Source organism: Lycium barbarum, chromosome 12 (genome assembly GCF_019175385.1).
Source record: "Lycium barbarum isolate Lr01 chromosome 12, ASM1917538v2, whole genome shotgun sequence".
Taxonomy (NCBI): domain Eukaryota; kingdom Viridiplantae; phylum Streptophyta; class Magnoliopsida; order Solanales; family Solanaceae; genus Lycium; species Lycium barbarum.
Window position 1 is genome coordinate 99,843,992 of NC_083348.1, and position 16,736 is coordinate 99,860,727.

Here is a 16,736-nt window from a genome sequence, read left to right on the forward strand (position 1 = left end):
TCTCCTTGTTTAGTGGACGCCAGCACCAGCGCACTCACTAACTATTTAATTCGCTTTTAATTATTTTATGTACTCCATGTAGCAATGTTATCATTATTATTATTATTATTAGGCTTAATGCACATGAAGTCTCCTAAATTTATCTTTTTTTTTTCATTTTGACACTTTAATTAAGTGTTATTTTTATTAAATCTCTAAACTCGTCATCAAGTGTATTTATCAAACCCTCTAATCTGATTTTTATTAGAAGCAAAAAATAAATTGGGGTAATAAAGGTAAAGTAATATTTTAGACGTGTGGTAAGCTATTCTTTAGGTCATGGATGTGTTATTTTCTGCTGATTCTGTTCTTTCACTGTCAGCTTAATTAAGAGCTTACTTTTTTTTTTCCCTCTCAATTACTGTTAATCTTAGCTAAAAAATGACATAATTAAATTAGAATATATATTAGCATGTTGCTATATTGAAAATAGAATACTATGTAAGTCAGATTGTATTTGATAAATAGACTTGAAGACGATTTCAGGAGTTCAATAGGAACAACACTTAGTTGAGGTGCCAAAATAAAAAAATAAAAGTAACAAGTTGAGGGGTTGCATATGCATTAATTAAGCCTTATTATTATACAGTTAAAAGACAAAAATGTATGAAAAAATCACACGAAACTTACAAAGTTGGAAGTTTTCAATTTCTCTTTTGTATCATGATCTAACTTCCCTTTGTGGACTCATTGGATTGACATTGATTGACCCGCGATTTATGCTAGCTGAGCTTTAGCTTGAGTGATCAGAGTAAATTTATTTAACTTTTCTAATAATAATGATGATAATACCCAAAAATAGAATAGAGGACGTTTAGTTTTCCCGACTTATTTAGCTAGACGCACTTGATTATGGGAAAGAATTGGTAACTAGCCATTTTAAACGCCTGACATCAAATATTAACTGTTATTTCAAAAGCTATCACTAACATTTACCACTTTTATTACTAACATTTAACCAACAAAAAAAAAAAACATTTACCACTTCTTTGACATGGAAATTTTTTTGGACAAAAATACTTCCAATTACAAAGCTGAACAACTCCAATGACCGGTTCATGGACTTCAAAAATTTGCTAGACTTTCAAACCTAATAAATGAATTATGGGGTTCAGACCTTTGTAAGTTCAAATCCAATAAACGATTCATGGGGGTCAAAAAAAATTTAGAGTTTCAAATTAGAGAAACGAATCATGGGTTCAAACATAAGAAAGGATCCACGAGATTAACATTTTTATAAGTTCAGACCCACGTAATAATAATTCATAAGGTTCAAGCATTTGCTGGACTTTCAAAACCAAGGAACAATTCATTTGGTTCAAAACTTCAAAATTTATAAGTTAAAACTCATAGAACGCTTCATGGAGTTCATTTTTATTTTTATTTTTTGGAGTTTTAAACCCAATGAACCATTCATGAAGTTCAAACCTTTATACGTTCAGATCAAAGAAATAATTTATGGGGTTCAAACCTTTATAAGTTCTTCCGTATTTTAAGTAAGAGTATTTTTGTTAAAATTTTATTTTTGAATTAATATTTCATTATTACTTTTCCAATAGTGACTAAAAATTTAGGAAAAACAACACAAAATACCTCTAAAATGCAAAATATTTACCCCTTTCATGCCCCTCCTAAACTAATTTCGCTTTTACCCATCCCAAACCGAAAATATTTACCAGAATACCCTCTTGCCCAAAATCCTTCCTCCATGATACCATCACATGGTATCACGAAGAACTAAAAGAAGGATTGAAGCAGTCCTCCATGATACCATCTCAGTATATTTATATACCATGATGGTATCATGGAGGACTAAGAGAGTGTCTCATTGAAAGACTGAAGAAATTCTCCAAGATACCATCTCAGTATATGGCATAAATTATGATGGTATCACGGAAGATTAAGGAGTGTCTCATTGAAGGGTTGAAGCAATCCTCCATGATACCATCTCAATATATGCATATAAGATGATGATGTTATAGAGTTTGTTTGAAGAGAATGTGTTTTTTGAATAAATAAACACGATCCTCTATGATACTATGTCAGTATATTATATATACCATATGAGTTTCAAAAAGGTTTGATGAGTGGTTTTGAAGAAATGAAAAGAGTCTTCTGTGATATCACCATGATATATAAGAGACAGGGTGATACCATATTAGTATCATAATTTTGGAGGCATTTCGAGTAAATAGTTTTGGGGCCATGAAAATAAATGAGTATGGCTGATAATTATTTTGTTTTTGGGGCCATCTACGCTCTTTCCCCAAAAACTAATAGCATGCCTAAAAACTTAGGCCAGAGTACTATATTGTGATGGATCATTTGGTACATGGTATAAGCCGGGACATCCCATCACTAATTTTGGTATTAAATTTGCACCATGTTTGGTAGAAGGTATAAAATTATCCTAGGATAAAATTTATACTTCTACCGAACAAAGTATAAAATGAAGTATAATCTTAATGATGGGATATCCTACCTTATCCCAATAACCTTGGGATTATTTTATCATGATCTCCTAAATGGGATAAATTAGTCCCGGAATTATAATCCGGGGATAATTAGTACGTGTACCAAACGACCCCTGAGTCTAGTCTTTCATAGAAATGAAGGGTCAATTTGAACGACTGCCCTTCATATGAACTGGTCTTTAATTTTTGCCCTTCAATTCGCTGGTCTTTAATTTTTGCCCGTCACTTACAAAGGTGGCCGAAAATACCTGGGGATTCTGGCCTTGTGGGTTCAAAACCTAGAAAGCTGAAAATAATAATAATAATTTCGCAAACCTATGCCTATTGGGGTGAAGTTACATAGAACCTATGCCCGAGACCAGTGGTGGACCTAGGATTTTAAGTTCATCGGTGTTGACCTCCCTTTAAAGTAAAGTGTAAGTTGCTATCGATGGTAAAGTATAAACACAGAATTATTTGATTACAATAATGAAAAACGTCAAAAAAATATGGATGAAAAGGTGAACAAAGAAAGTAAAAAAAAGGGGTAAAAGAAGAAGGATCTATTGGAGAAAAATAAGAAGTCAGGGGTACAACTAAGAAACTTAAAGGATTTCTAAGTTAGAAAACAGAGTAAAAGAAAAACTCAGTAAACTAAAAACCAATAAAGGAAGGACAAGCTGGATGGGAGAAAAAGAAGGAAAAGTCAAGTAAAAAGAAAAGACGGAAAACTCTAAAATATTGCGTCACCTGGGAGTCGCGATCCACTGCCAAACCCGTCATGCCTTTCTAATTCATGCTCTCAACCAAAGCACCCACTACAACTTTTGGTTTATGGGTGCTACTCAATTTATATATCCATTTTTCAAGAAGTTTCTACATAAATAAATATAGTTTCTGTCCGGGTCGATGGGTGCTCGAGCATCGAAAATCAGTACGTGGGTCCGCCCCTACCGGAGACGACAGACTTTACCTTGTAAGGCAAACTTTGCATTATAAGATAGACTTTTATTATGCCTTAAGGCAGACTTTATGCAAAAGCCTTACCTTGTTTTTTTTTTTTTTTTTTTTTTTTTTACTGAGCGGGGGTTCGAACCCAAAACCTCAAAGTGTTTTCAGCCACCTTTTTAAGCGGAGGATAATAATTAAAGACCAACAATTTGAGGGACAAAAATTAAAGACCACCCCAAAAGAAGGACAATCCGCGCAAAAAAATGGTAATGAAGTTTGGTTTCATTAGGCCAAGCAGGTCTTTTTTTTTTTTTTTTGCGGGGATTGCCCTTCATTTGGGGTGGTCTTTAATTTTGTCCTTCAAATTGGCAGTCTTTAAGTTTTGCCCTTCACCTAATACCCCGAGGTTGTGGGTTCGAACTCCAGCTTAATGAAAAAAAAGAAAACCACGAGGCAGAATTTTGCAACTCTGTCCATGCAGGCAGAATTTGGGCCGTAAGGCAAAATTCTGTCTTTAAGGCTCAAATTCTGCCTTTTCTGGCCATTTGCAAAATTATGCCTTAAGGCCCAAATTCTGCCTGCATGGACAGATTTGCAAAATTCTGCTTTTAAGACCCAAATTCTAAGGCCCAAATTTTGCCTTTTCTGGCCATGTGAAATTCTGCCTGAAGGGCAAAAGTTAAAGAATACCATTTTGAGGGACAAAAATTAAAGACCACCCCCAGCGAATGGCAATCCTGCAAATTGCCCTTTTTTTTTTTTTTTTGATAGACGGGCCGAAATTTCTAAATCTGACTCTAAAGGAAGAACCCCTTTTCAATTCAAAAATTTCCACCATATGTCCATTCTTAAGCCCAGTGGGCTACTGGTATAAGTTCGTGCGATAAGTAGGACTGGTATTTTCTTGGGTCTATTTTGGGAAATCAAATTTTAAAAATTACTTAAAGGCTAACGGGTCATTTGGTTGATGGGATAAAAATAATAATCCCTAGATAAGTTGCGGGATCATTTTATCCCCCGTGCGGTAATGAGTATTAATCAGTCCCGGGATTATTTTAACCTACCATTTGTACTAATATTGTGGGATTACCAATCCATGAGATATTCTCGTTTATCCCATCTCACATACCAAACGATTCCTTAAAGTTACATTTGATATCACTGAATAATATAAGTAATAATATTAGTATGTATGATGAATGTTCATCACTAATATATATCTCAGAAAGTAATTTCATTTCTGAATCATATATATTTCTAATTTTCTCGAAACATTTTCTATGTTTCATACATTTCGATTATATTCTTTTCTAAATACTTGAAGATATTATTTAGATGGTTATATAAAGATCCAAATAATTTTTAATACTATGATCGTATTAATATATAGTCACATTTTATTCTTAATATGAATGGATAGTTTATTTCATATGCATATGCAATGGTTGTTTATTTTCATATTCAATCGTCACTCCGATCCCTTTAAAATTATAAAGGATTCTAAGTAGGAAACAAAATAATTATATCTTGAATTCCACTTTTAGATGGTGACCAATAACGTCAGACTAGTGACCAAAGTTTTATACATAAATTATTCTCTCCTATACCTTAACACCAAACAGAGCCCCGTAGAATTGAGCGCCATGGTGCACAACTTTCTGGGGTGGGTTTCAACCCCTAACCAAACACACACCTAAGTTTATAGCAGCCAGAAAATTCTGCTGCCCCCTTAAAAATAAACACACGTACCTAAGTTTATTGCCAATATTTGACTGTCTTGCTTGAAATAAAAGTAATTGCATGAGGTCCATGCACGGTTTTGAGATTGCATACATATGTTATATGTAGTCCACCTAATTCTTGAAAATTTTAGCTACCATCACCATTTATATACATTTCGTCTTTCCATCTTTCACAAATCAATAGAGTCATACCAACTCACGTCTCCATTTGGATAATTCCATAACAAGTTTCCTAACTAGTTCTTCTTTTTCTACGCCATTTTTAATCTCAGCACTTCATCTTTGTGCTTCTTATAGCCTCCTTCCATTCATTCATTTCTCAAGCTAACAGGAAATATTTGATTGTAGTAACTCAAAGCCATGGCCATGACAACTTATTATGTTTTGGCCGTGCTACTTTTGGTCATTAACCTTATGGCTTTATCAAATTGTGCTATTGATGATGATTTGGAATTTGGGGCGTCCTATATTTTTGGAGATTCTTTAGTAGATGCGGGAAATAATAACTATTTACGGACCTTATCAAAGGCTGACATTGTACCTAATGGCATAGATTTTAAAGCTTCTGGAGGCAACCCTACTGGCCGCTACACTAATGGAAGAACCATAGGCGACATTGTCGGTAAGACGAATTAATTACAATTTTCTCAATATTTTTGAATTTATTTACGTTAATACTTTTACATTCATCAATTTTTAAAATTTTGGTGTTCTTAGCATTGATTATTCAATTTATTCTTATGAATTAATCAGGAGAGGAATTGGGACAAACCCGTTATGCGACACCATATCTAGCTCCAAATTGCACAGGAAGAACTATATTATACGGAGTAAATTATGCGTCAGGAGGAGGTGGAATTATGAATGGCACGGGACGAATATTTGTAAGTCACCACTTTAACCTTTTAAAGTATACATAAATTGATAGACCAGATTAGGACAAGTATATAAAACATAGTCCTAGAGTAACAGTATATATAAAACATAGTCCTAGAGTAACAATTCACGTGTCACATTTGGTATTACCGTGCAGGTAAACAGGCTTTCAATGGACATCCAAGTTGATTATTTCAACATTACAAGAAAAGAGATCGACAAATTGTTGGGTGAATCTAAAGCCAGGGATTATATCAGTAAAAAGTCCATTTTCTCAATCACGGTCGGGTCCAACGATTTTCTCAACAATTACCTTCTTCCCGTACTCTCTATCGGTACAAGAATAAACGAATCCCCTGATGCCTTCATTGATGATCTTCTCAGTCATTTAAAGGAACAACTTACGGTAATAACACTTGCACGTTATTTTAGATCTAACTTAATCTGATAGTATAAAAAATCTATACCCGCACTGAGCATGACAAAAATTGAATATTTTGACCATTTTTGGTGACTGATTGAATTGTTGTATGGCAGAGATTGTACAAACTGGATGCGAGGAAATTTATAATTGGTAATGTTGGACCAATTGGCTGCATCCCTTACCAAAAGACAATTAACCAGTTGAAGGAGAACGAATGTGTGGAACTAGCAAACAAGTTAGCACTTCAATACAACGCTCGATTGAAAGATATGCTGGCTGAAATGAACAAAAATCTAGAGGGAGCAACTTTTGTACATGCAAATGTCTACGATCTTGTCATGGAAGTCATCACCAATTATGACAAATATGGTAAGTGAATACTAACGCACATATTGTTTCAACTTAAGATCTTATCTTTTTTTTAAAAAAATAATAATAAAAAAAAAAATCTAATACTTTTCATATGTTTAGGATTTGTAACAGCGACAAAAGCTTGTTGTGGAAATGGAGGGCAATTTGCTGGGATAATTCCATGTGGGCCAACGTCTAGTATGTGCTCAGATCGTGACAAACATGTATTCTGGGATCCTTATCATCCAAGTGAAGCTGCTAACATTATAATTGCCAAACAATTGGTGGAGGGTGACCCCAAATATATCTCTCCCATGAATCTTAAACAACTTCGAGATCTCTAAATGTTTTTTTTTCCTATCACACATTAATGTCTTGTATTGTGTCAAATTATCCTTGTTTCTTTTGTTTACATGATTGTTTTACTGTAACAAGTTTCTTTGATTAACTAAATGTATTGTGAAAGAGAAGTGACGGAAAATTTCTGTCTTCCAATTGTATACGTATGAAAAAAATATTGAATTGAACTCTCATACTCTAAACTCCAGTATTTGGGCTTGTGGAATTTTGAATGTGACAAAGAAGGAAAATTATTGTTAACTAGGTTTGACCTTGATCTAACAAGTAAGTTTTTAGGTTAACAACTTAGAATTTGAGTCGGCGTAAACTCTTAACTACCAAACAACAACTTAGAATTTGAGTTGGCGCAAACTCCTAACCACGAAACACTACTCCAATAAATTCAGAAGATGAAGCATGGATTGGAATTTTAATCACAACAAACATTTTTCTCTTTTAAAAAGAAATTATTTGTAACACTTATAGCGAATTGTTACCTCAAACGAGTTAATTATGTAAATCAATTATGCATGACCAACTCCAATTTACTTAAGATTGAGTCATAAGTGGGAAACTTTTCATATGTGGTCATTCAAATTGATGTTACTACACAAAAGTTATTTTATTTTTTGTGTTATAAAAGTCATCATACGATGTTCCAGTTAACATAAAAGTAAGTCTGGTCGAATTTTTTAAAATTACTGCCTGAAATGTGACGTGGCACTCAAAATTCGTGCATGTGGTTAACTAAACAGGGATTAATGTATTAACCCATGTCTACCCATATTTCCTCTTAAGAGTCCGACAAAGAAAAATTAACTAATTCAGACGCTTTAAACCGTGTATATAGCGTAAATTTCCAATTAGAAGGAATAAAGTAGGTGACTGCTAAAGTGCCCAAAGATTTAGTGTAGACAAAATTAAAGTTGCCAGATATTTAGCTAAGAGTTTAAGTTTTTCAATTTATCATTTTTTTTACACCATCAAGTACTATTAATTTGCTAGATTAGGTTACAAACTCTTAATTATTATTTTTTTTCTAAAAATTTTTTCTTCTAAAATTTACACACTTATATTTTACTTTATTATCTCTCTTACTTTCCCTTCAAATCCTCCATCTGGTTTTTTCTTTATCCCTTTTATCTCTCTGCTCTTTCAAAACTTCCGCATGCATTCAGGGGTGGATTAGAGGGTGCCGAGGGCGTTCGCTTGGTATACCCTCGGTAAAACATTACAGTGTATATATAGGGTAGATTTTCTATGTTATGTACATATATTAACCTTTGAATACCTTGAACAAATGCTAAAGGTTAGCTCAAGTAGTTCAGGGTATTCAAAATTGTCACTAGCGTCCTAGGTCTGATTCTCAAGGACAATATTATTTTTTATATTTAGCTTTTGTTATTTTTTCCGAATCCTTTGAGTGAAAATCCTGGATCACCTGCAAGGGTGGCTCAGTTGGTTGAGCATGAGGCTTTCATAATGGAGCTCTCAGTTTCAAATCCCCCTCCTACAGCAGAAAGGGATTTGTCTTTTGGGTCAAGCTCGTCGCACCAGGCTTGCCAAGTGCGGTTATCTCTTCTTTGTGGCTTGCGGGCTATTACACAAGAGCAGGATTTACCCTCTGCGCACCTGAAAGATAAAGGTTGTGGGTTCCCTTATCATAAAAAAAACCTGGATCTGCCAATGTTTGCATCTCTCAAATCATAAGCTTTAGGTTTTTTCTATTTGCTAATTCTACCGCCATAAGCTTCTGTTGTTTCTTCAAACCCTCTTCTAATTTAATAATTCATATATAACTAAAGTAGGAAGCTTTACAAATAGTTATTGAAAAGTGATATATTTATTCAGAGCTTTTCATTTCTAAAATATTCAATATTAATCAGATTTTAATACCTAAAGCTTCAACCGAAACAGTAATCCTTTAGATGGAATATATTAGACCTTTAAAGAATTACTTTGTTAAACAAGACCTCGCCAAAGTTCAGAATATATATTGTGTTTGCAGTATTACTTTGTTACAAATTTCACAATGTTTGAAGGGTTGACGAATTACTTCATCAATAATCTTGATAGGAATAACGTCAAAATAGTAAACAACTTGAAGAAGGAAATAATTTGGTTACTGGAGTAGTAAAATTAGGAAACTAGTTATGGATAGAGTATAAGTAGGATTCAACTTTTCTTAATTTAGAGCCCGTTTGGATGGGCTTAAAAAAAGTGACTTTTATGTAAGAAGTGTTTTTAGAACTTTTAAGTGCTGAAAGTTATTTTTATAAATAAGCAGTTGAGTGTTTGGATAAAAGTGCTTATGCTGAAAATAAGTTGTTGATGTGTTTGGCAAATAAGTGCTTTTAAGCACTTATTTTCTGTCAAAATGACTGAAATACCCTTAAAGCTGTTAACACTATAATAAGTTGATTTAAAAGATTTTTAAACTCTAAAGTTGATTCAAATCAAAAGTAATTTATATTGTAAAATCACTTCCACTATAAAATGTTTATTTAAAAGTTAATTTTTTATAAATACATGTTACTTAAGGGGGTGCATGAGCTAAAAGAGACACTTATTTTGGAATGAAGAGTTGTGTATTAATTATGAGAATATTAATTAAACCATTCTTCTTCCTCCAACAGATATATCCTATGTTAACGGTGAAGAGTGGATTTTACAAGATTTAATGATACGCTTTGGCACTAATAATAAATGTTGAGTTCTTCTCTATAGAGCGTGTTTTTGGCTACTATATTGTTCCTGGAAAGTCCTTCTCGTGTATAGTCTTTAAAAAATGTTCATATATAAATTCTTGTGAAGGCAAATTTTTACCACTATGTTATTCACTATCACCACACAACTACCAATTACCCCCACTACTTGGCATTTCCACCACTGCCACCACCGTAAGTTGGCCTCTACCAACACTTATTCACATCCACTGCCAATCATATCCACAACTAATCACCATACATCGATCACCAACCTTCATTGTACAACATCTTAATAATCATTATTATATTTTAAATATAGACGTGACTTTTTGGAGAGATACACAATAAATACTTTACACTTTAATTAACTTATTTTACGTGTTCTCTTCTTCTGAGTCACATGTCACAACCTCTTTTACCAATTCTGTAGAACTAATTATTTCATACTCAATTGAACCTCTTTATCACATTCATTGTTGAGTTTTCTTTTTCAAATAGTCCCTTGAATAAGGAATTTACTCTAGTGGTGGAGTACATCGAAATGTTAATACTTTGCACTTTATATTAGTCAATTTTAAAAACAAATAGAGCCTTAGTTTTCCTTGTTTCAAGCAGTGTTTTAAAAAGCACGGGTGTCAAAGATGGAGAATTTGACACAAAATAAAAAGTGCTAATACAACCGAAAGCACTCCACTATAAATACAAGAAGTGGAAAATATTCATATAATACAAGCATCAAGCATTAGAAATATCACTAGCAATCATATCACGAAACCCCATCCAATAGACATCATTTTGTTCTCCTACATCTTCGACATCTACATTGTTAGCTCTTGAAGTTGTGCCAATATCATTAGAATCAACCGATGGAATATAGCTCTCATTCTCGGCTGTTTGGAATGCATCATCCACATTGCATTTCTTTCTAATATAATTGTGAATGGCCATAGTAGCAAGTACGATGTCCCTTTGTGTGTCAATGTGATAGTATGACATGTCTCTCAAAATAGACCATCTTGCTTTCCAAACGCCAAATGTGCGCTCTACTACATTTCTACAAGAAGAATGTAAATAGTTAAATTTCTCAATGCGTTCATGAACTCTGCAACATCAAGAGAAGAAGTGGAAGCAGCAGCCGCAGCTGTGCACCTAGCTAAATTTTTACATCACCCAACTGGTGTCACTGCACAAGTGCCATGAGCAATCAACAACACAACAACAGCAATCATGGATACCAAAAGAAACCGCAACTCTGCGCACCTAGCCAGAGATTTCATACACTCGGGTACGTTGAGTACACAAATCAAGCAAAAGTGTGGCTAAAGTGACTGAAGTTAGGGAGTGTGGAAGCAGCAGCCGCAGCTGTGCACCTAGCTAAATTTTTACATCACCCAACTGGTGTCACTGCACAAGTTCCATGAGCAATAAACAACACAACAACAACAATCATGGATACCAAAAGAAACCGCAACTCTGTGCACCTAGCCAGAGATTTCATACACTCGGGTACGTTGAGTACACAAATCAAGCAAAAGTGTGGCTAAAGTGACTGAAGTTAGGGAGTGTGGAAGCAGCAGCCGCAGCAGCAGCCAGTGTGGAAGCAGCAGCCGCAGCAGCAGCAGCCAGTGTGGAAGCAGCAGCCGCAGCCGCAGCAACAGCCGCAGTCGCAGCAGCAGCAGCAGCAGGTATAAACTGTGTTGTTTTTTTCTTTTTTCTAGCTAGCATACAAAGAAAGAAAAGATTCGTAAGAAAAATTGATCAGTTTGTGTATATCTTAAACAAATTTTATAACATGATTTTTATCAATGTACATTAAGTATACGTATATAAGTATATCTAAGCCGCAGCCGCAGCAGTTATATCCATACTCCAAACTTTGGGCCATTCTTGATTTAAGCCTTTCATCTTTATTATATTAAAATTTAATTGTTTTTTGTAATTTTATATTCTTTGGTCATGTGCCTACTCCACTTGTTAGTTGTTAGTTTCACTAGAGCCAAGATAAGATACTGTGTAGAATAGTACTGAATAAATGTATTAGTTATATATAGGTTGAAAACACTACCAAACAAGGGATTAAAAAATACCAAGCTAATACCAGTATTGTTTTCTCTATTACCTCATACCAAACAACCCCTTATTGTAAGTAATCTCTACTGGATGAGGCATGGCCAGCAGTAGGGGAGGAGAAGGAAGATATTTGTTATCAGTGTTTCTTAACAACTTTTTATGTGACAGGTTCTGTTTGGTCTATCAGGATCAGTTGACCTTAGTGCGCTCGAACAAGATCTCCTGAAGCTATTGTCTGCACATGGAACTGGTGTTGCCTTCCCAGCAGTTGCTTCCGCGGAATATAAGTTGAGAGCAACGGTAGGAAGTGCATTTTGGGAACTCCCTTCATCTATTACTACTAGTTATTAAATGAACAGAAGAAGAAAATTTGCATTGTTGAATTGGTCTCAGGTTCCAATTTAGGTGAAAGTCTAATCTTATGAGCAAACAGAAACAAGAATTCTATAATCTCTGCAAGTAGTCATGTTAAGTATATATAATAAATAATAATGTTAAGAGGAAGTATATGGCTTAACGTTGGTAATCAACTGACTTCAATCACTTGATTATCTGTGGGATGGTGGAGTGATATGTCAGATTTTTCTTTCAATAAGTAAGTAAAACATATTACTGAATAGTATTAAGAAGATTCTGAAATATGTACAGAGTTTGAAAAGCAAAATCTCAGTTTCCTTTCTAACCTTTACATAGAACTATAGCAAGATAGGGAAGTAATACACAGGATTATAAGCCTTAGCAGTATATTATAGGATAGAAGGAGCTTCGACTGCACTTACGATTACTAGTAAGAGGCTAGGGTTCAGGCGTGTGTCTGCCATACCAAAATGACAGAGAAACAACTCTTATGAATTTTCATATTACTCATTGCCTTGCCAAATTCCAACTAGTGAAACTTCAATCTAGTTAGAGTATTAAACCTGCACAAGATTATATGAAGCTGCATCTTCTTTTAATAATTTCACAACCCCCTGTTTCATAATGCTTTTAATAAAAAGTCTCTACTCAAAAACTGCTTGGATTTCCCGAATTGAAATCCCTTTTGTACATTCTAGTTCTACTACTGAAATTGCAAGGACATGAATTCAGCAAAGTATCATGTAACATTTATATCAAGATTATAAGTTTTATTAACAAGTCTATCTCCACAAAATGCACAAGCAAAACTCAACTCCTTCAATCATAATAATCAAAAAGGGAGTAATCTTGATTTCAAAACAAAAAAAAAAAAAATCAAAAGCAGATTCAGCTCCACCATTCATAATAATCCAAAAAGGAGCAATCTTTATTCAAAAAAAAAAAAAAAAAAAAATCAGCCTCCTATCTCTCTCTCCCTAAAACTGCTCATCAATCAAGATTTGGCTAGACCCATCAAATAATGGAAGTTCCATACAGATTTGGCTAGACCCATCAATCAAGAACTAACAAAGACCAAAAAGGGTGCTCAAAAAACTTACTCAAACAGTCACCAAGATTGAAAGTCTGTTTAGCAGCCCAAGCAAAGTAATCAGATGATGCTTTTTTAGCGGCAATGTTGTAGATTTATGTTAGAGAGAGAAAGAGAGTGAGTGAGGGAGTGAAGAAAGAGCCCGTTTTGGAGGCTGGTTGTTGCACACAGCGATGGTGGAGGCTGCGTGTAGAAGAAATGTGAATTTTAGGGCTTTAGCTGAGAGGGTAGTTTAGGAATTAAAATAAAATATCAGGGATATAAAAGTAATTTTCATGGTCAACACAAATGGCTTTAAGCCATCCAAAAAAAAAAGTTAGAATTCCCAACTTTTTATTTTTGGGTGACTTTAAGCACTTTTTGGCTTAAATTTGACATTTTAAGTTGGTAGCCAAACACTACAATAAGCTAAAAAGGGCTTATAAGTTGGTTTGACCAACTTATAAGCCCATCCAAACGGGCTCTTACTCTTCCCATCCATAAATTATTCTTTATTAAAAAAAAAAAAAGTAAACATATTTACTTAAAAAAGTAACTGTATTTACCTTCAAAATTAATGTAAACAAATCTGTACACTCAGAGTGAACACTTAAACTCTTTAGAAGATAAAGCTTTTTAAGCGTTGTCCCACAACAAAATAGGCTCCGTGTTTATACAGAAAATCTGCTATTGTGGTAGTTAGAATGACTGTGGATGAACTAGTCAAGTAGTCAACATAATTGGCAGATTGTGGCCGACCCATTGTAATACAGCCAAAAGAAAAAAGAGGAGGGGAATCTAGCCATTCACACCACATAGACAAACTTTTTTCCCCACACACGTTTCCTCTTCGGCTCTTCGTCCCTAATGTTCTATCCAATTTGTAAAAATTAATATCCATGATAGAAATTCATTTACGAACGGTTAGAATGTTCCACATTGATTGAAATAATAGGTGGTTGTTTTTCACATTATCTTAGAGTAATTCTCACTTGACCTAGTTTTTGTGACTAAATTAGGTTCAGAATCAATTTTCTTTACATAATATAATACCAGAAGAAGACTCATTCTTAGTTTATTCAAATTTTGAATTGACATGTTATATTGTCTATGCTTCAGTTTCCAAATCTAGGCGTACGGAGGGTCTTGGAATTAATAGCATACAATTGTTGAATGTCTTATTGTCACATGAACACGAATTAGCTTTCGTGATTGAAATTGGTCCAATGTTATTTATCAATCCATCTGTTTTGATTTATGTGCTTCATTCTTTTAGTCTGTTTAAAAAAAAAAATGTTTTATATTTAGTATTTTACTAACTTTGTAATTTTGATATCTCACATTATTTGTTAAGGCCACGTGATTCCAATGACATTTTGATTAAATTAACTACATGCACTTTTAGCTTAAGACAACAAGGTCAATTTTTTTTAAAACTTTGTGCAAAGAGTCAAGACACATAAATTAATTAAACTAAAACGGAGAAAGTATTGCTTTACAAGGGCCTACACGTCGCATTGGAATTTATGATTCTTTCAATCTACATGGGACAGCACCAGTAAATGAACAGATTGCCTTAAGAGGACTACCAAGATAATTTCATTTTGTCTTTTCCTTAGAAGGGATTTACTCCAGTACGTTGGACAGATAAATAATACGAGTAGAATTGAGCTGGTCTAAGTCCTCAGTCTTTTTTTAATACTAATATTCGTACATAATATGTTGAAAAGAAAGCTGATGAAACAGGATATGAGAAAAGAATCATATTCTCACAAGAAAATGCCAAAAAGAAGAGGCTGGGTAAAAACAGAAGAGATCTACATGATGTGGGAGATTGGTCGACCTATTATTGGCAAAAGCCCAATCAACAAAACTCAGTAGGAAGACAAACACGGGTCGCGTGTGTGTACTAATCTGCTGTGGAAAACGACTAGAGATGAAAAGAGTGCAACAAATGAGTCATAGAGTACAACAGTCTTCGTAGGAATGCATTTGGCGATAGCTACAGCTGAGGGAATGACGCCGCGCGCATGCCTCTTAAGAATCCCCAACATATCTCCGACCCTTACTGACCTTATTGTCTCTTCTCATCCTCACACTTGTCTGCCTTCTCCTATTTGTCCTTTCTTTCTTTACCCTTTGATCTTCTAGGATTTGGAATATTGCTATCTGGCGGTGTTGTTACATGTAGCTCAGTAGGTGTAATCATTCCAACTTAGTACTCCATATTTACACACCATCTCTATGAATGCATGACACATAATATAACATACATTTTTATCACTGGTCCGGCTTGGTTGGATCGTTAATTGTTACATATCGTTTCATAATGAATCGTATTATAATACGTACATCGTGTTGCTTTGATGAATAAAATAATTGAATAGATTTTTATCATCTTTCATATCATTGCAAAGAGCATCCTAGGTCTGATTCTCAGGGAAAATATTATTTTTTATAATTAGCTTTTGTTATTTTTTCCGAACCCCTTGAGTGAAAAATCCTGGATCACCTGCAAGGGTGGCTCAGTTGGTTGAGCATAAGGCTTTCATAATGGAGCTCTCAGGTTCAAATCCCCCTCCTACAGCAGAAAGGGATTTGTCTTTTGGGTCAAGCTCGTCGCACCAGGCTTGCCAAGTGCGGGTTATCTCTTCTTTGTGGCTTGCGGGCTATTACACAAGAGCAGGGTTTACCCTCTACGCACCCGAAAGATAACGGTTGCGGGTTCCCTTATCATAAAAAAATCCTGAATCTGCCAATGTCTGCATCTCTCAAATCATAGAATTTAGGTTTTTTCTATTTGCTAATTCTACCGTCATAAGCTTCTGTTGTTTCTTCAAACCCTCTTCTAATTTAATAATTCATATATAACTAAAGTAGCAAGCTTTACAAATAGCTATTGAAAAGTGATATATTTATTCAAAGCTTTTCATTTCTAAAATATTCAATATTAATCAGATTTTAATACCTAAAGCTTCAACCGAAACAGTAATCCTTTAGATGGAATATATTAGACCTTTAAAGAATTACTGTGTTACACAAGACCTCGCCAAAGTTCAGAATATATATTGTGTTTGCAGTATTACTTTGTTACAAATTTCACAATGTTTGAAGGGTTGACGAATTACTTCATCAATAATCTTGATAGGAATAACGTCAAAATAGTAAACAACTTGAAGAAGGAAATAATTTGGTTACTGGAGTAGTAAAATTAGGAAACTAGTTATGGATAGAGTATAAGTAGGATTCAACTTTTCTTAATTTACTCTTCCCATCCATAAATTATTCTTTATTAAAAAAAAAAAAGAAGGTTGCGAAACCAACAGGACTCAGAGACGACATTCTTTATCCCTGAAA

General features: G+C 34.3%; 1 protein-coding gene and 1 long non-coding RNA gene across 2 annotated transcripts; one reads left to right on the forward strand and one right to left on the reverse strand.

The window, feature by feature from the left end:
* The first annotated feature begins 5,373 nt into the window (after positions 1-5,373).
* Positions 5,374-7,378, forward strand: LOC132624945 (GDSL esterase/lipase At2g23540-like). The gene is made up of 5 exons (XM_060339711.1): positions 5,374-5,807; positions 5,939-6,069; positions 6,219-6,467; positions 6,599-6,854; positions 6,957-7,378. The coding sequence occupies exons 1-5, from the start codon at positions 5,546-5,548 to the stop codon at positions 7,178-7,180; spliced, it is 1,122 nt and encodes a 373-aa protein (XP_060195694.1). The 5' UTR covers positions 5,374-5,545; the 3' UTR covers positions 7,181-7,378.
* Positions 7,379-10,691: 3,313 nt separating this feature from the next.
* LOC132622387 (uncharacterized) lies at positions 10,692-14,132 on the reverse strand. The gene is made up of 2 exons (XR_009575883.1): positions 13,411-14,132; positions 10,692-10,937 (listed from the first exon to the last, which is right to left on the reverse strand). It is a non-coding gene; the product is annotated as an uncharacterized LOC132622387 (long non-coding RNA).
* Positions 14,133-16,736: the final 2,604 nt, after the last annotated feature.

Bases quoted from the DNA above. Each gene is read 5' to 3' on its own strand.
- LOC132624945 (XM_060339711.1), top strand. From the start codon at position 5,546: ATGGCCATGACAACTTATTATGTTTTGGCCGTGCTACTTTTGGTCATT. The intron at 6,468-6,598 runs GTAATAACACTT...GTTGTATGGCAG, and splicing joins ATTTAAAGGAACAACTTACG to AGATTGTACAAACTGGATGC. The intron at 6,855-6,956 runs GTAAGTGAATAC...TCATATGTTTAG, and splicing joins CACCAATTATGACAAATATG to GATTTGTAACAGCGACAAAA.